Source organism: Syngnathus leptorhynchus, chromosome 5 (assembly GCF_054491065.1).
Source record: "Syngnathus leptorhynchus isolate UIUO chromosome 5, UIUO_Slep, whole genome shotgun sequence".
NCBI lineage: Eukaryota > Metazoa > Chordata > Actinopteri > Syngnathiformes > Syngnathidae > Syngnathus > Syngnathus leptorhynchus.
In genome coordinates, this window is record NC_141199.1 from 8,830,517 (window position 1) to 8,854,218 (window position 23,702).

General features: G+C 39.9%; 1 protein-coding gene across 1 annotated transcript; it reads left to right on the forward strand.

The window, feature by feature from the left end:
* The first annotated feature begins 263 nt into the window (after positions 1-263).
* abcc6a (ATP-binding cassette, sub-family C (CFTR/MRP), member 6a) lies at positions 264-23,422 on the forward strand. Its single transcript, XM_085912122.1, has 31 exons — positions 264-613; positions 3,749-3,925; positions 4,020-4,145; positions 8,393-8,530; positions 10,511-10,633; positions 11,609-11,670; positions 11,802-11,933; positions 12,404-12,610; positions 13,585-13,762; positions 14,075-14,236; positions 14,329-14,421; positions 14,852-15,055; positions 15,242-15,388; positions 15,805-15,892; positions 16,370-16,439; positions 16,528-16,654; positions 16,735-16,911; positions 16,969-17,136; positions 17,330-17,513; positions 17,795-17,879; positions 17,970-18,087; positions 18,179-18,386; positions 18,661-18,971; positions 19,102-19,301; positions 20,489-20,615; positions 20,879-20,980; positions 21,108-21,254; positions 21,331-21,489; positions 21,634-21,800; positions 21,874-22,068; positions 22,144-23,422. Exons 1-31 carry the CDS (start codon positions 572-574, stop codon positions 22,250-22,252), a joined length of 4,533 nt encoding a protein of 1,510 aa, XP_085768248.1. The 5' UTR covers positions 264-571; the 3' UTR covers positions 22,253-23,422.
* The last annotated feature ends 280 nt before the right edge of the window (positions 23,423-23,702 follow it).

The window sequence follows — 23,702 nt, forward strand, 5'->3', positions numbered from 1 at the left end:
CAAAAAAGGGCTGGGAGAAGGATTCGAAGAGGAAGGCAGCGAGTGAAAGTAGGAGGAGTTTTTTGGGTTGGGGGACCGTCATCCCATTGAGGGGAGTAGCTTTGGTGTTTTGATTGAAATCCAGCAGATGTGGGACACAGCAGAGGGGTGTGCGAGCGAGAGAAAAAGAAATATTTCCACCCACCTAACAAGGAGACACACTCATAAACAGGCAGACAGACAGGGTGCGAGTCAGATCGACACACGTTCTCAGGGCAGCAGCAGCACTTCAAACTTTTGCAAACTTTCTTTGAGAGCTGAAGTTGTATTAAAGTGGAGGACGTCTCTCATACACCCTCCAAGACTTACTTGCTAATGAACACTGAGCCATTCAAACACACTAGCAAGTACAGGATTGACTAGAAATATTGGCATCCAAAAAAGAGGAGAGGGCCATAAAGAAAGGACACAGCAAATTCTTTACCCTGACTCCAACACACACGGGGTGCTGAAGGTGTGCTGCCTACTGTGAGGAGCAGGACTGTTCCAGCCCTACAAGTGGAGCATCAGAGAGGAAGCAGCAAGCGAGTGGATGGATGCCTTCTGTCGACTCAGTGGCCTGGACCCTCTGTGGGTGAGTCTCAACGGAGCTTTTGTGTTTTCTCTCCCCCTCTCTCTCTCTTCTATTGGTCATGTGGATGAATGTCCAAGTTTGTGAGTTTTGAATGGTGGGCGTTAGCTGTCGTTGGAAGGATAAAAAGAGACTAGTCCACGTGGGAATTGAACAGATTGTTTTCCACATTCCACTAGCGCCACATGTTGCACTGCAGCCTGCAGGAATCTAAAGTTGAGAGGTTGGAGATGTTGCTTTTTGTGCATTAGGAGATCTCCATTTTTTTTTAGGTCAGCTAAAATCAATGCCTACACATGAGCTGGAATGTTCACGGTCACAACATGTCTTCTTTTTACTCTTCTTTCATCACGCCCCTTTCTATGTTTCTGTTTCTCATTAGAGCACTTTGTGTGTTTTTTTGCTCCTGCATGCAAACGACCGTTACATGTTGGAGAAATGCAAGTAACTGACTGTTGTGACGTTAAAGTGAATCTGTCATGTTTTTAGCTCCGTAAAGCACCTCGACTTTTTAACTGAAGTAGTCATGAACCTTCCATATACCTCGATAACAACGTTATTGCTGGCTTTTTGGTCACAGCCTTGAGGTAGTGATGGGAATTTCTCTGAAGCATACAAAACCCAAAGAAACAAATTGGAAACTTGGAAATTTACAATATACTATTTATGCAATAGGTTTTGATTCCACCTTTTATTGACTCATTATTGCACTGCAACTTTATGGACACAGCCTATTAAATCCAAAAGTTTTAGCAGTTTTGCCTTCACATCAGCATTGTGACATCTTGTGCAATCCAAGTTTATGGTTTGCTGAAATCACTTCAGTCAAGGGTGAGAAAGTGGATCAGACGTGAAATGTACAAGAAAATGTTTGGAGTGCGTCTTCATGAAAGCGTTCTGTTCATCCCTCTGCCATTGACCACAGGAGTCAGAAGAGTCTGTGAAAGTTGCTGCCCACTCACTGGCTCTCAAGAGTAATACTGTTTAAATGAACCTAAATGCACTTACAGAGTCCACAAATGTACATTGAGTGCAAATCCTTTCCTTACATAACACTGACCTTTGATTTTTTTTTTTCTTTTTACCCCCCCTCCCCTTTTGATCGTTTTGGGAAGAAAAAAAAATGCGGGAATACTTATGAGTCTGTGGTGAGCTAGACAAACATACAGCTGTAGTTCAAAGTGAAACAGGTAGCTGCTAGTCACGCCATGCTTCACACCCTGTTTGGCTCCAGAGGCTATGAACCGTGGCAATTTATGGGAAACACTGACTAATTACCATTCATGCTGGAACATTCACCCTAGATATATTTACAAGCTCATTGAAAAGCAGAAATATCAAGACAAACATTTTAATCATTTCAGCAATCAGTAGTTAACAAGATGTCCCCCGCCTACTGCCTGAAGTCATCTGGAATAGGCTCCAGCATGCCCATGACCCTCGTAAGGAAAAGTGCTTTGTAAAATGGATGGATGGAATTAACATGGACATCTTTGTTCTCCCAGAATTTTAATAAGAAAGCTATGTTCAGTGTGGAAGAACATGCACACAACCTTTGACCTCATTCCCATCAATCTCCTTTGGGATGAAATAGAGAGATTGTGAGCCAGGCCAACATTAGTGACCTTTGACCTCAAGAATGAATGTTCAAAACATTCCTACAGACATACTTCAATGTCTTCCACAAGTATTACCAGAGGAGTGTAAATTGCTAAAGTAGCAAATTTGGACAAATTCCATTTACTTGATTTTCATAGACAGCAGCTCGTGTACAAAAAAACAAAACCAACAGGCGCATCTTCATTTTCATGGCGGGACAAGTCAAATTTGCGCTGCATTACGGAGGTTGAGGGCATTTCTATTGCACGCTGCGGATGCACTTGTCAATTTGGTTACAGCGAGTAGACTAGATATTAGACCAGCTAAAAGCAGGTCTAAGTTGTGACGCTGGTAATGTAACACCATTTTGGTGAATTTGATCGAATCGTAGACAGACACATTCGGTGTGTTTGGGTGGGTGGGTGGGGGGGGGGGGGCTTTGTCACTCACAGATGCAGGATCACGAGATGAAGGCAATCCCCAAGTGCCCACTTCACAGCATCCAACTTTACATCATCATATCTGCACTTTCAAACGTACTTTTTATGTTTTTCTTCTGCATAGACACCACAGCAAGTCTATTTTGCTTTGGTCATGTGCTGAAATTAAAGGGAATGAAAGAAGCCGCTTTGATTGGTTGGGAATCAACTTGTCTGTGTTCACTCCCACAACAGCGCAAATGCCCATTTTTAACTGCCCAAAACTTTGAAAATACCATTTAAAAAAAAATCCCCCCCCCCCCCCCCAGTTGCACAATTAGACTGCCCTATGTGCTATTGCGGTGGGCACAAAAATAGGGCCCCATATGTTTTTTTCATTTTCATTTGTTTTGGAATAAGTAAGTATTCCAATTCCTTTTTTTTTTTTTGTTCTATTACGTCCCTCCAGACCACCAGGGTTACATTTGTAACCGTCGGACTTCCAAGGATTTAATGACGGCGCTGTGCATGGTCGGTTGTTATATAACGGCATAGTGGCTTCAAGCCGCTCTCCTGTATTTAGCAATGCCAGTCTGTGGTGCCATACGAGGAACTTTTAAACCACTTCCTTTTTCATCTTGTTAGCGGAGCCAAACACCCTGCAGGTCATTGAGGAGATGGACAATAAAAAGCATGATGACAGCAAACCACTATGTTATTTTGTTGTGAAAGTTTTTGTTTCAGCCAATGTTGTGCAATCTTTGTTATGTTTCTTTTGTTAGTAAAGTTATTCCGATATAATCTTGTTTTGCTTTGTCCGATTTACAAAAGACAGATTAAGACTGATTAAGGCTGACTCAGCTTTTTAGAGGAAGAAAGACCTCTTCACAAAGTCTAGCCTGACTCACTCACAATTTTGTTGACTGTTTGCGGTTTCACTCTATCCTGCTAGGAACGCTAAAACTTCGTCTGCATTCTCTGGATTTGAGCCTAGTCTTCTCACTTTCTTAGATGATTGATATTTTACAGTGTAATATTTGTAGTTCATTGATTATTTACAAGCATAATATTCTGGGGGAAACATAAAAATGCTCTTTTTTTTTTTTTATCTGTCTTGCAGGACTGGAATCGCACATGGTACACAGCCAACCCAGATTTGACCCAGTGTTTTCAGAACACAGTTCTAGTGTGGGTTCCTTGTGTTTATCTATGGTTCCTTACCCCTCTCTACTGCCTTCACCTTTACTGCCATGACCATGGACGCATTCAGGTGTCCTCCCTTTGTATCGCCAAGATGGTGAGTCTATCATTGAATATCTGGAGTCCTCTGTTGCTTGTTGTTGTGTGTATATTTGACTAAAGTCCAAATCTGATCTCACTGTGCCATTTAGGTGCTCGGGTTTCTATTGGCCTCCTTTGGCTTTGTGGAGTTTTTCTACATCTTACTGGAGAGGAACGGAGAAATCGAGCAACACATGATCTTCCTTCTCAGCCCCATCATACGCAGCATGACTGTGGTAAAAAAAAAAATAATTATGGCTTATTTTGCTTTATTTACCATATAGGACAAATGTATATTAATAATCATTTCAACCAAAAAATGAAATGTACACAATTATAGCTAAAATATTTTTATTGGTAGCCCCCCTTCCCAGAAGGTTTCAATTTAATGTGTCAATTTTAATGTCCATTTTACCGGCTGAACGGTTTTACGCGATTGTTTTTGATAACGCCAATGTCGTTTGTGTGTGAAGTGGTGTGTGAAGGCATGCACAAAGACAAAAATAATACAACGTAAATAACCATGACTGGTCACAATGGTGTTGTGTGAGGGTTTATAGCCCCTCTCCCAGCAAAGTATACAATGTTCTGCACCCCTACTGTGTTTCATTATCTACATAGTATGTGAAATGCCTCCGAAGGTACTACAAAAGACAGTTTCAGAAATGACCCAGAGTACAAGTTAGTGTGTACGTGTCTAGTTTTTTTTTCCCAAAGTGACATTGCCAAATTCTGACCTGGCATTCATATTGCAGCATTTTGGAGAGTCTATGTGAACGGGAATCCTTGGACAATCTTGTCATCTTGATGTGAAAACTTTTTTTTCTTTAAGACTTCTATTTTTTTTTTTTTCTACCTGTAGCATAAAGGCATAAATGCATTCACAACAAGCCTACAAAATGACAAATCTATAAGTCAAGGCGGGTCTCTATTCAGTGTGAGCGAGTAAAAACGATTGATTCTACCTCAAACACTTGACAGAAAAAATTCTCCTGCGTTACTGAGGGCAACAAGAAATTTCTGGGAATGTGACTCACACATTGACGTGCAAACACATGAAAGAATATAGAATGTATCATTCACTGGCAAGACACTGAAGTGAAAAGGAAAATAAGTAGGGGTAGATTTATAGTGTTGCAGTCAATGTAAATATTGCATTAGCCTGCAAACGCGCTTGTATTTGACCATCGATCAACACAGTGCAAAGAAGACTTATACTTACATCAATTCGAGTTTCATGTGGGAATAGTGTACGTCAGGACATAGTTCACTCAAAGTGAGGTAGTTCGATTGTCATAGACATGGAACCTTAACTAGACTTAGCTTGATGAACGCATCACAATGCAGTAAAGTCAGATGCAGCGATGAGTCACCGCCGCTCGGGTTTAGCGTTACTTACAAAGCTCCCACTCTCAGCGGGCCTTTTTTTGGTTTTTCGTTCCCCAATGCAGACAGCCTTGCCCACTTGTGGTCTTTGCAGACTCCTGAATAAACACAAGCACACATTTGGATAGAAATGCACTAAGACATCTCTTGTATTGAAGGTTAATTTCAGAAATGGTCATTTCATTTTGGCTGTTGGAGGGGGGTCATTTATCACACCAGTAGAAGAGCCAACAAACGTGCGATATATTAAGAAGGAGTGATACTTTTGGTTTTTGGTACAAGATCAATATTCAATGATGAATTTAATTTTTAGCATTGTGATTACATGGTTCAGACCAGCCCGCTTTGGTTCATAACGTTTTTAATCCAATTTTACCTTCATTAGTGTGTCGATCCAAAATGTCTGAAAAGTATCTTCTCTAATATCTTAAAACTAAAATATCTCAAATATATGTCTAATTTAAATGTCATGAACACACTTAATTTAGTGATTTCAAAACGGATAAGCAGGTTGCAGCAAATACATCAGCCAGCCCACCCAGTTATGTAGATTACCCGCTCCGTGCCTGCCATGCCATCATATATATATTTTTTTTTCTTCAAAATATTCATACATTAGAGGCAAATCATTTGATAAATATTGTTCATCTATTACAAATATATTAAATTGTATATTGTAATCCATAAAAAAGTCAAATAATTATGACTAAAACTGTCATGCCAAGAGGAAAATGTTTCAAATTTTCTTTTTTATGGTATGAAAATCAAGATGACTTAAATCCAATTTGACAAACTTATGCCACATACTTATCCACATAGACCTAATAAAGCAATGATCTTATACCTGGCTTAATCAAGTGCTAAGACTTCTGAAAGCAAATGTGTGTTCACTTATCAATTTTACACAATCACTTTTGAATCATATTTAATTTAACATAATTTTTAAAGATTAAGGAACAGAAAGTGTTATTAATTATAATATAATATAATTATTATACACTTGGCACTTTTGCACATCTTTATCGAATGTTTTGAAATAAAACCACACCACGCTTTACTTTCCTCGCACCGCTGTGTAGGAGATGAGTCACATGATTGATGTCACAAGTTTCCTTGTCAAGTGAAACGAACCAGTGTAATGTGTCTGTGTAATAGGTGTAATGATACACCACCACTAACTGAGGCGTATCAAAATACTGTATAGTATTCAAAGTAAGATATTTGAAAAAAGTTGAAAATGATCCATGTTAACATGCCAAATGAGTAATGTGTGAGTATGGATATGTGAATACAACAATTTCAATACGCCAGGCACCGATCACTATTAGAACGTGATGGGAACCCTTTGTCAGTGAAGGGTCACATTCATATCATCACATTCAGAAACCATCCCATGACGCACTATAAAACTTGAGCCTTCATCATTCCTGCAAACCTTCCCCATAATTACAAGGTCGGGGTTTTACTCTGGGCTCAGTGATGGATTTAGTTCCACCCACTTACTCATACAGTAGATGCAAACAGGCTTGATGGCTTACAGTAATATGGCCTCATAAAAGGAACCTTCAAAAGCACAGCACAATTTTCAGTCATTAATAGTAAAGTTTGGGGTAACCATTTAAAATTGAGAACAGAATGTACCAGAAAGGGAATTCTTACATCATATTGAATGCCGTATTATTATTTTACTATGGAAGCCGTGGAATTTCTTTGTGCTGTATACCATTCCAGGAAATGGTCATTTAGAAACGCCGCCTATTTTGCAGCAAGCATTTTTGACACCTTCTCGCACCCTAAAGGGGCCTCCTAGCTCACTCTCCCATTTTTACAGTCAATAACTGAAAATCTGTGGGTTTTCTGTTAGTTTGATGTATTTCCGAGCACAATGCAAACGTTTCTCCCTGTGAGATTGGTAAAGGGTTGCTGAAATGCAGCTTTCTGCATTAGGGTGCATCTCTGTCATGTTCAAAAGATATTCTGTAGAATGTAAAAAATAAAAAAGGAACATAGTCAGTACATTTTCTGAAATTAAAGTTTGAGATGGATGTTCTGTATTATTGTTGTAGTCCGCACTGGTATAGCATTGCCATACGTATATAATAGGCCTACTGAGACATCTTGCAAAAAAAATAAGTATCATTGTAAGACCAGAAGTTTGGTTCTGGATCAAACGAATATTGCGCTGATGTACAATTCTGTATGTTGTGACCTGAAATTATACTTAGTAAGTGTTCTACGACAATTCCCTGAGCATTGTTTAGTCATTTGTCAAAAGTTGTCATCCCAGTGCCTGCTGAGATGCATTCACAACAAACAACAAGTTTGTAGTGGAAAAGAACAGCCAAAGAGCAAATCATCAGCGTTAGACCACTGAATGAGGAGCCACAGATGTTGTTTACAGGTTGTTTACATCAGTGAGGGTACACCGAAATTTCCCCATATCAAGTCGTTGATGGGAAAATCCTATTACCACCAGTCTTTAATAGGCAATACTGTGGCTCATCCCAGATCCCAGACAAACCAATGTGGTGCTCTTTTGGAAACCTAAATGTACTTTTTTCCCCCACTTGGTGAGCTGCTCTCATTTGGCCAACCACTTATGGCTCAACATCCAACGCATGACTCCACCGAGAACATCTGTGTCCCAACACAACTCATGCTAAGAGACATATAATATATATATCATCTCTCTCTCCCTCTTTCTTCCATTATTTTAATTAGGGGGCATGGGTACATGGCTAAGCCAGGCAAGGGAAATCCCCAGAAACCAAATTGTCCAAACCAGTACTGGTCACATGAAGTTGAACTTTTCATCTTATTTTATTAGGTCTCGATGTAACCGTCGAACTAGCACACCTTTTAATGACGGTGAATACAATTAAGATAGCACTTTGTCTGGTCTCTGGTCTCATGAATGCATCTCTTTCATATTATGAATTACTGCAGTATTGTCAAATTAAATGTGTGTTTCTGTTTTCTTCATCTGTTAGAAATCACAATACGATTCTGAGAATTAGAATAAATTCTGTCCTATTTCTACTAGCTCTGACACCCCTGTGGATTCATAAATCATGTTTCTCTGTCTGTTTCTGTTCAGATCCTGGCTATAGGTATCATCCAGCTGGAAAGAATACGAGGTTGTCGCTCTTCGGTATTTCTCTTCCTCTTCTGGGTCTTGGCTGTTGTTTGTTCCTTAGTGCCACTCAGAGCAAAAATCCAGCTGGCCATAGATGAGGTATGTTATATTGTTACATATTTATTCTTGTGTTTGTTTTATATTTGGTCAGGCTTATCCCCGGTGAACGTGTAGTGTCAAATACCACGCAGTCATATCTTATCAAGTGCGCTTCCTGCAGCCCATAGTCGAGACAAAAATTTCCATGAGCACAGCGTGAGCTATATGCTATGTCAGCAAAGAGTTATTTCATTCTCCATTTTAAACCAAGGTAACTGAAGGCTAACCATGTGTAGGAGGAAGACACTGCCAATTCTGGTCAAGCCTGCTGCGTTGCAATTCTTTTTTTCTTCCTGTGCCTGCTGTGAGACACTACAATCACAGTTGAATGGGGCTAAGTTTATATTTAAGTGTGCAAAGCATGCAGACTGCTTCGTATACATTTCTAAGAAAACTAAATAAAACAACAACAAAACACACAAACAAAGACATATACCATGCTGGGGTTATTGGCTTATTCACTGGAAACACACTGCCAGAGGTAAGTCTATATATCTTTAATGTGTTCATGCCTTTGACAGACACCATGATTTCACTGTAATAAAACACACACATGGACACCACTATCCTTCTTTGTGTCACATATGTATAGCCAAGGATGCCAGAAATCTGTGTAGCCCCAGTTGAGCTCCTCCACAGTTTTATTTGATATTCCAAAATGTATTATTTACTCAGCCCCTCTATTAATCAGTCTAGCTACTCTTGCATAATGAACAATATTCAATACCTTCTTAGCTTTAAATTGCAACCTGTCTCATATTCACATTGTAATCACAGTTGCTCGTGAAATGAGAATGAAAAATCTTTTTGATTCATAAATGTATATATTTTTAAGCTATTTAACAAAGAAAGAAATGCACAAGTGTTCTATTCAAATATACACTCTACAGTTAGACGTTATTATAAAATGCAAAACAAGAAAAAGACATTTCTCAATTTTATACCAAATAAAATTACCTTCATGCATTTCAAGGTTGTTCCGAGTTGTTCAAAGCAACATTCTTAATTTGTTCTGAATTACAAACCATTTTCAACCAATCAAATTGCTGTCTGCTAGAACCCGATTTGCAGTTACATGTATTTCATCCAGGCACGCATAAGGGTCACAGGGTCAGAACAGGGAGATGCCAACTTTGGGCCAGAGTTGGTGTTGACAATATGCATTTACGTTCACACCTATCGGCAATTTAGAGTAGCCACTTACTCTCCCGTCCTTGTTTTGGGAATGTCAGAGACAGAGAGCCAGAAGAAATCCCATTCTAGCACAGGGAGAACATTGTATATTGTAACTTATTCTAGGTGTTGTTTTTGTACATTTCATTTCCTCTATTACCTGCTCACACACACCAAAAAAAAAAAAAAACTTGCACATATAATCATGAACACTTTCCCGTGACATATTTTCCTGACATATGTTTAAAATATTTATAGAGTGTCTGACTTGTCTGCCAGTTGTGAAGGCTGAAGACAGGGTTATTGTTTGTGGACTATCTGCCATTCTTATTTGACCTACATTTTTCTCATCCACACTTCCAACCAGCTTGACCCTGTTTTTCTATATGTGGAAGGAGCCTTTTGGTCTCGTTGTATCCCTTTTCTCCACATTGCGCCATAGTGTTTAAACAAAGTAGTTTGTATTTACCATAGTTCTGGATTGCCATACTTTTCACACCACAAACTAGATGGAGCTGTGGCGATAACCCAAGAGTAAAAACTATGCCAAAATAAACAGCTTCTGTATGACAAGAGTGACATTTACACTTACATTTTTACATTTACAAAAGGTTCGATATTAGAGACAAGTATTAGTAGCTTATATCACATCTGATCCCTTAATTCAAAATCTTTTTTTCCCTATTTACACTTTGTGGTTTTAAAGAAAAAAAAACACAGATTTACAAAATGTTCCTTAAGCAAATAAACTCATTGACACATGTTGCCATCATTGTCTCTAAATCTTATTGTTTACTTACTCCACAGGGCATTGATTCTGATATGGTGAGATACTTGGCCTTTTTCTCCTACTTCACCATTCAACTGGTCCAGCTCTTCTTATGCTGCTTTGCCGACCAGCCTCCAGAGGGGAAAAAGGTTTTAGAAAAGGTATGGAGAAGAACATGTATCCACACTCTGTTAAAGTGTTATCCTACCTGAGCATCATGTGGTTCAAAACTTTTGTTAGCTTTTGGTGGCAATGATGTGATTCACCTCAACTTCTCACCTTCACTGCTTTAGCTTCCTGTGAGAAGAATGTGAACAAGCATGTGTGTGTTTTTCCTTGTCCTCCCGCATACCATTAACATAGCACATGTATTTTATGTATTTCAAACACAGCTCCCACGCCACCCTTTTTTTTCATAAGCTATTCATTTTCACTTGGTTCACTATCAAAGGACAATTAACAAGAAACTTTTTTTTTTTTTCTTATTGTAGTTCACAGTAGTGTAGGACTGCACAATGTCATACTGAGAGCCGTTCCTATTTTGCTCACTGAACGACCTCCTTCAGTGAGACCCTCATCAATCACACAGAGTTGTGATGTCATATTTCCCTGGTGATAAACCATAAAAACAACTGGAAAAGTCCCTAGCAGATTTCTGGCCGGTAGTGCGGTGTCAAAGCCACAGACTGGTGTCGTGGAACACACCCTTTGGTTGCTCCTTGGTGTGTCCTCTGCTTTTTCCTCAACTTCCTCCACTTCCTTCTCCTCCTCTGGTTAGACTTACTCATCGTAAGAGAGGAAGTGATGGATGCAATGGAGCTTGGTGAGGGGGTGGAAAGATGCAGCGTAACATATGGTTGAGTGGGCAAACATATGTATAGGACGGTTTGCGATGACACATTTCCGCTCTGTCTGCTGCTCTTGACCTCAAACATCATTCTTATTCTGCGCCAACAGTGGGCTCTATTGACAGAATGCTGACTTATGGAAACTCACGGCCTCGAATACACCATTTAATTGCATTTCATAAATACGCTCTTTGCTATTTGCTAATCAGTATGAATGTCAAAAAGCTCTGCAGCCTTATACATTTACACTGTTAAAAGAGTCACTCTGGTTTTTTAATTGTGTTGCAGAATCCTTGCCCTGTGAAAGACGCTTCTTTTTTGTCCAAGATTGTTTTCTGGTGGTTCACCGGGTAAGGTCCTCAAAACTTCCCTCTTTTGAGCCCACAAATGACTCAGCCTAGCAACATTTCTACTTGTTTACATGTGTGTTAACATAATACAAGATAATTATGTATGAATCATCTTCTCATTTGCTCCTCAGACTTGTTGTGAAGGGATATCGCACTCCTCTGGCAGCCGAGGACCTGTGGACGCTGAGAGAGGAAGACACGTCAAATAAGATTATATCTGTACTGCAAGAGGACTGGACAGTGGAATGTGCCAAGATTCAAAAGTGAGATAACCTCAAGCAATCAAGATATCTCAAGTTGTATTCACAGCTAAGATACGAAACCACATTGACTAACATGTACAAACTTTGCCCTGTTTGTATTCAAATCCCATCGTGCCAATGATTAGATAACTTCAAAAAACAGAACATCCTCCACGGACGCTGTGTTTCTTCTGATTGGGCTTGTACCCAGACTGTAGCGATAGACAGTAGCCAATTCATCAATGTGATCATGTGGCCTTTGATAAAAATCCACCCGTTCCACAGCTCTAATGATGTCGATGTTTAGGCTACTTCAGAACATTTTGTAAATTAAGGAATCGTTCATCTTGACCCAACTATGTTTGTGCCAGGATTATACATTCATTCATACTGTACAGTAAATATAGAGCCAATGTGTTGTATGTTAAATAATAATAATAATCCAGATGCCATGTGTGTAACTATGTTCTCCCCCCTCCCCCCCATGACAGACAGGAAAAGGCCTTGACTTCAGGTGTGGCGCTGGGAAGCAGGTTACCCGACCAAGCTCAGCTCCTCAGGAAGCTTCACAAAGAGCAAAGTTCTGGCTTCTTTTTGTTCCGAACTCTGGCACGTAATTTTGGTCCATACTTCCTTACTGGCACGCTGTGTATCATATTCCATGATGCCTTCATGTTCGCCATTCCCCAGGTGTTGAGGTAAGATGTCGTGTGTTCAAAAACTTTTGTCAATATAGTACATTACTTTTACGTGTGTATTAACAACGTTGATGCTGTTTGCTATGGGGGACTCAAATTAAAAAAATGTTTTTTATAGATGTTGTTACCTCGCTGTCTGACATGAATTAGCCAGTTTTGGTTAAAAAAAAAACAGAAAAACAAAAATGAGGTTTGTGGTATTTTGCAGTTATGTAAGTCATTGGATCTAGAAATAGAAACTGTCGAGTTTGTGTTGCTGAGACACATTTTTCAGTGCTTGTGTCCCACAAACCAAGTGACACTGAGTTCAATGTACTGTGTAAAGCAGCTGCCGAAAGCTCCAAACCTCAAGTTGGACTCAACCTACCTGGATGCAATTCAGTTGAAAAGAAAGAGATGGCTTTGTTATGATGTTTACCAAAATACAGCCAAGAAAAACGTCCCATTCAAATTTAGGCTCCGATATAAATAAATGTGACATATTTGATCCCTAGATACAAGTGTCATTGTTGTTTTATAGTTATTTGTGTCAAAGACAACTAAACAAACCTTTGGAATCTGGCAACAATGAAAGCGAGTCAAGGCCCCCCCTTTGACCGTACTATTTCAGCGGTCAGACTGGAATGTTGTTTTTGAGGCTTAAACATTGAATTATTTGGAGTGTTAATTAGGGTCATGGATTTGTAAGCAAGAAGTAGAGGAAACCACAGTAAGGCACACAGTATAGGTCTCCGAATGGCACAGACTCAGACAGACCACAATAAGACTGGTTGAGCAATGTTGCGCAAACACAGCTGCTTAGTTTTAATTGACTTGAATTTGGGTGGCAATCACAAGACGCATGGAAGTCTGAATTAGAATCATGTTGACAGTGAAATTAGAACTCTTTTTGATTTGTGTACATAAACTGTGCATACCAATGTAGAAATGTTGCCTTGGAGTAATCTGCTTTGTACGCTTCTCTCTGTCGTCAGTCTTCTCCTGGGCTTCATGAGAGATGAAGATGCGCCATTGTGGAAAGGCTACTTTTACGCCACTCTCATGTTCCTGCTCTCTTGCCTCCAGTCTCTCTTCAACCATCAGTACATGTACACTTGCTTCACTGTAGGAATGAGAGTAAAGACAGCTGTTATGGGCCTGGTATACAGAAAGGTGAGAATCGTATATGCTCATCGAAAGCTATTAAACCGTATTTCAAAACGCTGCAAGGAAAAATTCACAGTGCACATCTTTTGACTGTGTTTGTGTTGTCCCAAACAAGACTTGGCATTCAGTGTGAAATGTGGGCAAGACGTCACTAATTAAAGCAATTTTTCCCAAGACTCTTGTCCATCCATATAGTGCATGATTCATATCCTTAAATACGCATAATATTCAAAAATATGCAAATAGGAATAAAATTCTACTTGAAAAAAAAATATGAACGTGCACCAAACATTAATATCTCTTTTATTGTCAATACAGTCTTTGGTGATAAATAGCGCAGCCAGGAGGACCTGCACTGTTGGAGAGATTGTAAATCTGGTTTCGGCGGATACACAGAAGCTCATGGACTTTGTGGTGTACTTCAATGCTGTCTGGCTAGCCCCCATAGAAATTGCTCTTTGTCTCTTCTTCCTGTGGCAAGTACGTAAATGTGGAATGTTCTGTGTTTCTGATTTGTCTGACTTAAAGTTGTCTTTCTCCTATATCACCACATTTTGTCTTTTTTTTTGTAGCACCTTGGACCATCAGCTTTGGCAGGAATTGCCACAGTCATTCTCATTTTCCCATTGAATGGACTGATAGCGAAGAAAAGAAGCAAGCTGCAGGTAAAATAATAATAATAATAATACATTTCTTTCAAAGCGGCTCTCGTGTTCATGCTCGTTCAGATAGTCACAGCTGGTTTCGATAGTAGCTGAGGAGCCATGTGCATTTAGGGCTTGGATGCTCCACTTTGTCTTGTCTTTTAGTTCGCCCTTCACAGAGCGACTACAATGGCTGGAAAGAGTAGACACACACAACTTCACATTTCTTGGAGATGACATGTTGTTTTATGAATTTGAAGTCTAAGTTAATCAAACCCAGTACTGGATTGCAACCATATTTCTGGCACTCGAATGTGGACACGTCATGAAGTGTTATAATATTCATAAATTATTGTGAAAAATACTGTACTGTGAGACCAGATCCAAGCTCTTAAACATTCTTTGCTCTTCGGCGCACATAAATTATTCGACCTATTTTTGTGGTTGACAGGAGGTTCAAATGAAGTTTATGGATGGCCGTATCCGACTAATGAATGAGATCTTGAATGGGATAAAGATTCTGAAGTTCTATGCCTGGGAGAAGGCTTTCCTGGAGCAGGTGTTGGGTTATAGAGAAAAAGAGCTGAAGGCTCTGAGGAAATCTCAGATCCTCTATTCCATCTCTATTGCATCTTTCAATTCCTCTTCGTTCATGGTAAGAGCACTAGTCTGAACAGATTGTGAATAAAGCATGAATGAACGAGATCTTGAACGGGATAAAGATTGGGAGAGTTGGTTTGTTTTTTTCATTGAAAGATTTTTTTACCAAGTCTGTTTACACTATCATGTTGCATTTTATGTTCTCCGCATTTCTAAAAAGTCATGCCTTTCCATTCTCTAGATTGCTTTTGCAATGTTTGGAGTCTACATAATGCTTGATGACAAAAACATCCTGGATGCACAGAAAGTTTTTGTTTCAATGGCACTTATCAACATTTTGAAGACCCCACTTAGCCAGCTTCCATTTGCAATAAGCACAACCCTGCAGGTAAGCATATTTTCATTTGTTTCTTCCTAAGCTCCCATATGGCCTTCATAAATAAATACCCAGTCAGCCATTAATGCTTTTTATCGTAGTTGTATCTTCTTCGATAAGTCTATATCGACTTAACATGTGCCCACATTTCAGTCCTTCAAACCTGCGCTTCTTAACGTCAGAGCATCTTGAATGACTTTCTCCTTATCTATCTCCAATATTTTAACTCACCACCTAAATGATGTGACCAAAATCTTAGAAGAGGTCAAACATTGATGTAGCACAAAAACACCCTGGCAAACTATTTGAATTAAATTATCTCAGACAGTACCATTCAAACGTTTGATACAGCTCTATTAGATGTGAGGATTTTGCATGAGATCATAAAGTTGTGGCAGCTGGTGGATGAACTATTTTCTCTGTTCCAGGCTGTGGTTTCACTCAAACGTTTGGGAAAATATCTTTGCTCAGATGAACTCAAAGAGGACAATGTCTTAAAGGCTCCATTGAGTTCTGGTAAGAACCCCACCTATGTTTAAAAGATTACACTGGATGAATAAGCTACTATTTTCCTTATAAAAAAAACTGTCATAATCATTGTAGGCAGACCGCAAGATTTAGTTGTTTGTGTTTGTGGAACACAACTGTTTGACACAAATGATGTGCACTGTCAATTCCTGGGCTTCCAGGATAACAGATGGACTAAGTAATGACAGGATGCACCCATTTAGTGGTTGGACATAAATCAGCACAGGAATTCAAACTTTTGATTTATGGTGAGACAAATTAGGCAAACATGCTTCATTTTGTTGTCTCACATCTGTCAACGCTTGCTCAGACACTGACGTAAATCTACTCGTAATTACAGCCTAGCAACCTTCTGATGAATCTCTTGAAGGTGCATTTCTTTTCAAATGTTATTTGTGACTGGGGATTAAAGATCGTAACAGGTATGCAGCGTTTTATTGTGTTTTTTCTTTTCTCTTTGCTTAGACGGGGAAGATGTGCTGATTGAAAATGGAACTTTTAGCTGGTCGGCAGAGGGTCCGCCATGTCTTAAAAAGTAAGCGCAATCAACAGGAATAATTGAAAAATCCAATTTTATCAGAATCAGGAGTTTCAAACCAAACATTTGGTGTCGCTATTAACAGAATCTCCATCCATGTGCCGCGAGGTTCGCTTGTAGCCGTGGTTGGACATGTAGGCAGCGGAAAGTCGTCTTTATTGTCTGCCATGCTTGGAGAGACAGAGAAAAGAAGCGGCCATGTTAGCGTGAAGGTTTGTTACAGCACTCTCAGATTTCAGCCCTCCCCACGTTTCTATGTGAGTTACACCTTGAGTCTTCTCTTTCTTTGCAGGGTTCCACAGCATATGTTCCCCAGCAGGCCTGGATCCAAAATGCCACAGTCCAAGACAATATCCTTTTCGGCCGTGAAAAGCTGAAGACGTGGTACCACCGTGTGTTGGAGGCCTGCGCCCTGCTGCCTGACCTGAACATCCTACCTGCTGGAGATGCAACAGAAATAGGAGAGAAGGTAATATCGATCTCGTCTTCTATTCAACGAGCATCGCCTCACCGTCTTTCCTTACAGGGGCTAAACCTCTCAGGTGGACAGAAACAGAGAGTGAGCTTGGCTCGAGCTGTCTATCGAAAAGCAGACGTGTATCTGATGGATGACCCACTGTCTGCTGTCGACGCGCACGTTGGTCAGCACATCTTCGACAAAGTCATCGGACCCAAAGGAGTGCTTCGAGACAAGGTAGAGTGCAACCCAGTTGACATGGAGAAATTGCGGCTTCACAATATGTCAACACACTAACAACATCGCGGCCTTCATTGTTGTTCTAACAAAACAAAAACCGCTACTTGGGTAGCATTTCTGGTCTCCACAGCCACAATATCGTGTTGGAATGTATATTCATCCCATTTCTCTCATATGTGATCCTCTGCAGACCCGTATCCTGGTGACCCATGGGACGAGCTTCCTGCCGCAAGCTGACCTCATTCTTGTCCTTGTAAACGGAGAAATCACAGAGAGCGGCTCATACCAGGAACTCCTCAGCCGCCGTGGCGCCTTTGCGGATTTCATCCACACATTTGCCAGCACCGACCGGAAAGAAAGTGCCATACAAAGAGGTAAGGACCCCCCACTGTGTTCTGAATGTTGAAATTGTTTCTGCTGTCGAAAAATGTGAAGAAAAACAAATATGTTAGATGTGATTTGTACAACATGCAACCCTATCAGATTGTTTTTGTTTCTAATATTTTGCTTAGCTAATTTAGACACACAAGTTACTTCTCCTGTTTTTTATATTAGCATAAACGCATATACATAGTTTTTCAATTTTTTCCCAAGCTGTTTTTATCAGAACATAAAACATACGGCAATAGTAATGCGAAATGTGACTTTCTCCTAGCTGGCTCGAGGAGGTCCAATGCTCGTCTCAGCATGGTTGACTTCATGCCATTCTCCAGAGACTTGTCTCAAGAGCAGCTTATTGGGTAGGTAAACCTGAGCCCCCTAAAACTACCACAATAGTGTCAAAGCGAATTTGATGAAACTGAATTCCCATCCCTCTCTTTTCATCCCAGGGGTGATACAACAAATACAAACTTACAGAATATGGAGCCTGTGTCCGAAACAGAGCAGGAACAGGTTCCCGAAGAGCTTGGGAAGCTCACAGAGGTTGACAAGGCCCACACTGGACGAGTAAGACTTGTGTATAATTTAAGAATTCCTTGAAAAAAAAAGTGCTGACAGCAGTTGACTGATGACTATTTCATTTTTTTCCCCACTACAGGTGAGGCTGGAGATGTACCAAAAGTACTTTAAGACCATAGGCCTGGCCATCATCATTCCCATTGTCTTCCTGTACGCGTTTCAGCAGGGAGCCTCACTGGCCTACAACTATTGGCTGAGCATGTGGGCCGATGATCCAATTGTTAACGGTACCCAGATTGATGCCGACCTGAAACTGTCTGTCTTTGGAGCGCTGGGATTTGTTCAAGGTTAGGCTCCATTATTTGACTGAAAATATACGTTGTCTTTTTTTCTATTATTATTTATTTGCTTATTCTTATGTAACTTATTTTAATTATTTTATTTATTTATATATAAAATAAATTTATATAAATAATACATTTTAAAATATAATATAAAAAATATATACGAATAAAAATAAATAAATAAATAAATATATATATATATATATATTATATATTATTATTTACATATTTTTTTGCACAGTGTAAACTTTGTCTGCATCTATTTTTGTCTCCTCAGGCGTCGCGATCTTTGGTACCACCGTAGCTATCTCCATCTGCGGCATCATTGCGTCCCGCCACTTGCACATGGACCTCCTGGTCAACGTGTTGCATTCGCCCATGTCTTTCTTTGAATGCACGCCCAGCGGCAACTTGCTCAACCGCTTTGCCAAAGAGATTGACGCCATCGATTGCATGGTGCCCGAGGGCCTGAAGATGATGCTGAGCTATGTTTTTAAACTCATGGAGGTGTGCATCATTGTGCTCATGGCAACACCCTTCGCCGCTGTGATCATTCTTCCTCTCGCATTCCTCTATGCCTTTGTCCAGGTAATCCCAAATCTCAACTCATGACTTTGCAGTTTTCCCATACAGATGCAATTTCACTGTGAATTCTGGGTAAATCCCCCTCGTTCTTTCCTGATTTGTTTTTCCCCCATTTTTCCACTGTTGGCTACAGAGTTTCTACGTGGCTACATCCTGTCAGCTCCGGAGGCTCGAAGCTGTGAGCCGCTCCCCTATTTACACTCACTTCAATGAGACGGTGCAGGGCGCCAGTGTCATCCGGGCCTTTGGCGATCAGTCCAGATTCATTCTGCAAGCCAATGACAGGGTGGATTTCAACCAGACCTCCTACTTCCCCCGATTTGTGGCCACTCGGTAGGTATCCGATATGAATACAAATATGGTGTCTCGAGTGAAATATTATTTATAAAGTAGACCTACGAGTGTCATTTTATAGGTACTATAATCAATCTTGGACTTGCACCAAAAATGTCTGCTCTCTAATCGTGGGCAGAGGTGTCAAATCCAGGTCCAGAATGTAGAAAGCGTGCCACAGTGGTTCTAATTAACCGAGCCGGGGAACTAGCTCGTTTATCTACCAGTTGATTAGAAGCGCCTTTGTTGAAAGCCAAACTATGACAGGGTTTTGTATTTGTCATCTCTGATTGTGATCAAGTTTGGAAATACGCTCTGAGCATGCACTACCCAATTCCGATGGTTTGGAAATTCCTTGTTGAAATGTGCTGTTTTGTTATTCAGAGTGCCCCCCCCCCCCCTAAAAAAAAAAAAAAGGAATACAGGAGCTCAGTGCGTCAGGCAGCACAGATGGAAACAGTTGCGTTTGCAAATTAAGGGGAGGGGAGTGTGCCCTGCCACTACAAACACACACTCTCTCCAAGTGGTGTTCGGGCTTCAGAGTAAATTTCAAACACACCCATGTTAATGGTTGGATGAAACTTCCACTTCTACTTTTGTAAACATGGAAAATATCTTTCTTTTTTTTTAAACAACTTTACAACACTGAGTCGTAATTTTGGTCAAAGGTAGAAAGAATCCTGGTTATTGCGCCTTTTGGTACTGTAAATCCTTGTTGTGGCTTAAGGAAGCGGCATCCTAAACATGTTGCCATGACGACTATTCTTCTTCAACATTTATTTCATCTTCTACATTCTATTGACGGTTGGCAAATACTTTTGGCTGGTAATGCATCATTACTACTCCTTATTTTTCCTCTACCATTTTCTTCCTCTACTATCTTTTGGTGGTTGGCAAATACAGTCAATGGGAAGAAGATTTTAGTAATGCACAAAAAGTCAACACAATTATGCAACAGGGATTTCAAGTGCCAGTACAAGCTATAATTTTTGTATATAGAAGTCATACTTTAGTATAAATCGCAGGACCAGACACATTATGAAGAAATAGTGTGACTTGTCGTCGGGGAACTGCTTAGTATAAATCACAGGACCAGGGAATTATGAAGAAATAGTGTGATTTGTCATCGGGAAACTACATATTCTCTTTTACCAAGATGGACTATTCAATTAGCATTTCATTCACAGATGGCTGGCAGTCAATCTGGAGATTGTTGGTAATGGAGTGGTGTTAGCAGCTGCCATTTTGTCCGTGATGGGAAGGGACACCCTGAGTCCAGGCATAGTGGGTTTGGCTGTGTCACATTCCCTCCAGGTAAGAGGCCATCCAAACGTGTTCGATCACTTTGCAGTAGATTTATGGCACATCTGAAATGAAATTATATCTGAAATGCTGAAATCCAATTTTTTTTTTCTTGCATAATCCTCTTAAACTGTTATTTTCATGCTTTTGACGGTCTAGAATTATGTAGTTAAAATATCTGGTGCATATGTATGAATATGTTTATTTTGTGAGTCAGTGAATGTTTGTTAGTCCTAATAATAAGATCATGTGATTATGCCGTCCGTGTTTTGCAGGTGACTGGAATCCTGAGTTGGATTGTAAGATCATGGACTGATGTGGAAAACAACATTGTTTCTGTGGAAAGAGTAAATGAGTATGCTGACACTGCCAAAGAGGTCAGAGTTAACACCAGACATGTACTTTCTACAAAATGGCTTTTGTTTATCCACTCATCAATATATTGCTCATTTAAAATAATGCAACATACACAGGAATTTATTTCATTCGCTTCACATTTTACAGGCCAGCTGGATTATAGAAGGCAGTTCTTTGCCTCTGGCTTGGCCCCAGACAGGCACTATAGAGTTCCAGGATTATGGTTTACAGTACCGCAAAGGCCTGGAGTTGGCTTTGAAAGGCATTACTTTGCAGATTCATGAAAAAGAGAAGGTGAGTCATTTCGAATCATGTCATTTTTAGCTAATGAGCTTTGCATGGTAGTTTAGACCTCTCTGATGTCTTCCAGGTGGGCATTGTGGGAAGGACGGGAGCTGGGAAGTCCTCACTTGCCCTTGGAATATTTAGAATCTTAGAAGCAGCAAAGGGAAAGATCTTCATCGACGGAGTCGACATCGCCAACATTGGACTTCATGATCTTCGATCACGCATTACTATCATTCCCCAGGCAAGTTATTAACGACAAAAAACGAGCTCTGGCTTTCCGCACGTAAACTGTTATGTTACTTTGACAACACTTGGACTGTATTCAAATAATAAAAACAGCTTGATTCAACCTGTGACCTATTTTTTTTGTGGGTCTTTTTCTTAGGACCCAGTGCTGTTTTCGGGCTCTCTCCGGATGAACCTTGATCCGTTTGACACCTACACCGATGAAGAAATTTGGGGTTCATTAGAACTTGCTCACCTCAAAACCTTTGTGTCCAACCTGCCTGACAAACTCAACCATGAATGCTCAGAAGGAGGAGAAAACCTCAGGTACATGTGAATGTTTGCATGTTGCACAATCCCAGTTAATATTGGTTCTTATAAATCCTGATCATATGTCTAGCTTGGGTCAGCGTCAACTGGTGTGCCTTGCGAGAGCCTTGCTGAGGAAAACCAAAATCTTGGTTTTGGATGAAGCAACAGCTGCTGTGGACCTGGAGACTGACACACTGATCCAGTCCACAATCCGCACCCAGTTTGAAGACTGCACTGTCTTGACCATCGCTCACCGCCTTAACACTATCATGGATTACACAAGGTATATGATCAATTTCATGGAGGTTAACGATGGAATGTGACACTTAAACCTTTTCCCCTTCTTGCTGTTTTACAGAGTGATTGTCATGGACCGAGGTCACATCTCTGAGATGGATTCCCCATCCAACCTGATCGCACAGCAGGGACAGTTCTTCCGAATGTGCCGAGAAGCTGGACTAGTCTAGAAGCATGTTTTTTTCCGTGAAAATTTGGCACATTTTTTCACGCGGCTTTTCAACAAAAGTTGAATTGGCCCTTCCTTCCAAGCCTTTGTGGCAGCTCAACTCAGGGCATTGTCATTGAGGGGCCAGAGATGCTACCAACACAGCCAATGGTCCAAGGTTTCTTTCACACATGGACATGCTGTACCGAGTCAGGAAAAAAAAAAAAAGATTATTAAGATGAAAATGAAGCTACAGTGCAATGCTGGAAATGTACAAGCTATTAATGTACATGTACATAGAGTTGTGGAATTTGTTCATTCTATTTAAGGATTAAGGCAAAGCCTGGAATGAAAGGGAACCACAAAATATATGGATTGTTATTCCTGTTTTGAATGGGAGCAGTAATATTTGTGTTTTAAGCACATGACATATATTTAATGTTTTCTCAGGCTTTGATGTTGATGTTTACTTACACCATTTTTTAAGCCTTGAAATCCAAAAAGAGGTCATCTGCATCTATAAAGGTTTTTGTTTTCCAAGAACGAGGACAGAAATTATGCTGACACACTGACCAACTGGAGTATTCAACCTGGCGAATGTGAGGGATTTGAGGTTTTCAGAACCTTCAGAAATGAGTTTGAAGCAGCCAATTTAGATTATTTATATGTCAGAGAATAAGCGAAAAACAATTGTGTGGGCCAAGACATTGGCAGGCAGTTGAGTTTTTTTTTTTTTTTTCTCTCAGAGTAAACACACAAAGTCCAAAGAAATCTTGCTGGTCAGATTTAACCTGATGCATATATGTGAAAACCCACATTGAATGAAGAGAATGCTTCTTCTCAAGAATGGCAATAAATCTTGGTGAGTGAGTGAATTTCTCTCCACCACCGCAATACTCAGGCCCTACATATACTGTATATGTGAGAGATTTCACTATTGTTCAACTTTTCTTTTTTTTTTTTGCTGACGGTACAAAGTGTAGATAGTCCTTGCCGACCTTGATGCTTGATTCAAAGCATTATGAGCTTTTTGCAGAGAAAAGTCATTATGCTGTTTTTGTCTTACTGGTTTAGACAATCTTTTCAATGAGAAACCATATAGTTTATTTATGTGGTATTTCAAAGCATGTCCTTACAATAATGAGGATTGTATTATATTTATACTTTTTATAACAAACTGTTTTCATTTTTCACTGACTAATTACCATTATTGTATTGTTGTATGCAACGTTGTGTTGAATAATAAACATGTATTTGATTCAACAGTATGCGTGTGCTAGACTTAATATATACTGTCAATGACTTTTTGCTAAACAACAATGAATCAAAAAGGAAATATTAAAGATCTAAGGCTTTTAAGCATTACCGTGGAAATATGTAGTGCTAATTTAGTACAGTTATACAGTACAGTTTTTACCTCCACGAATGATGACAGCATAAATAGAGATCCACATTAGACATTTCTATTGACT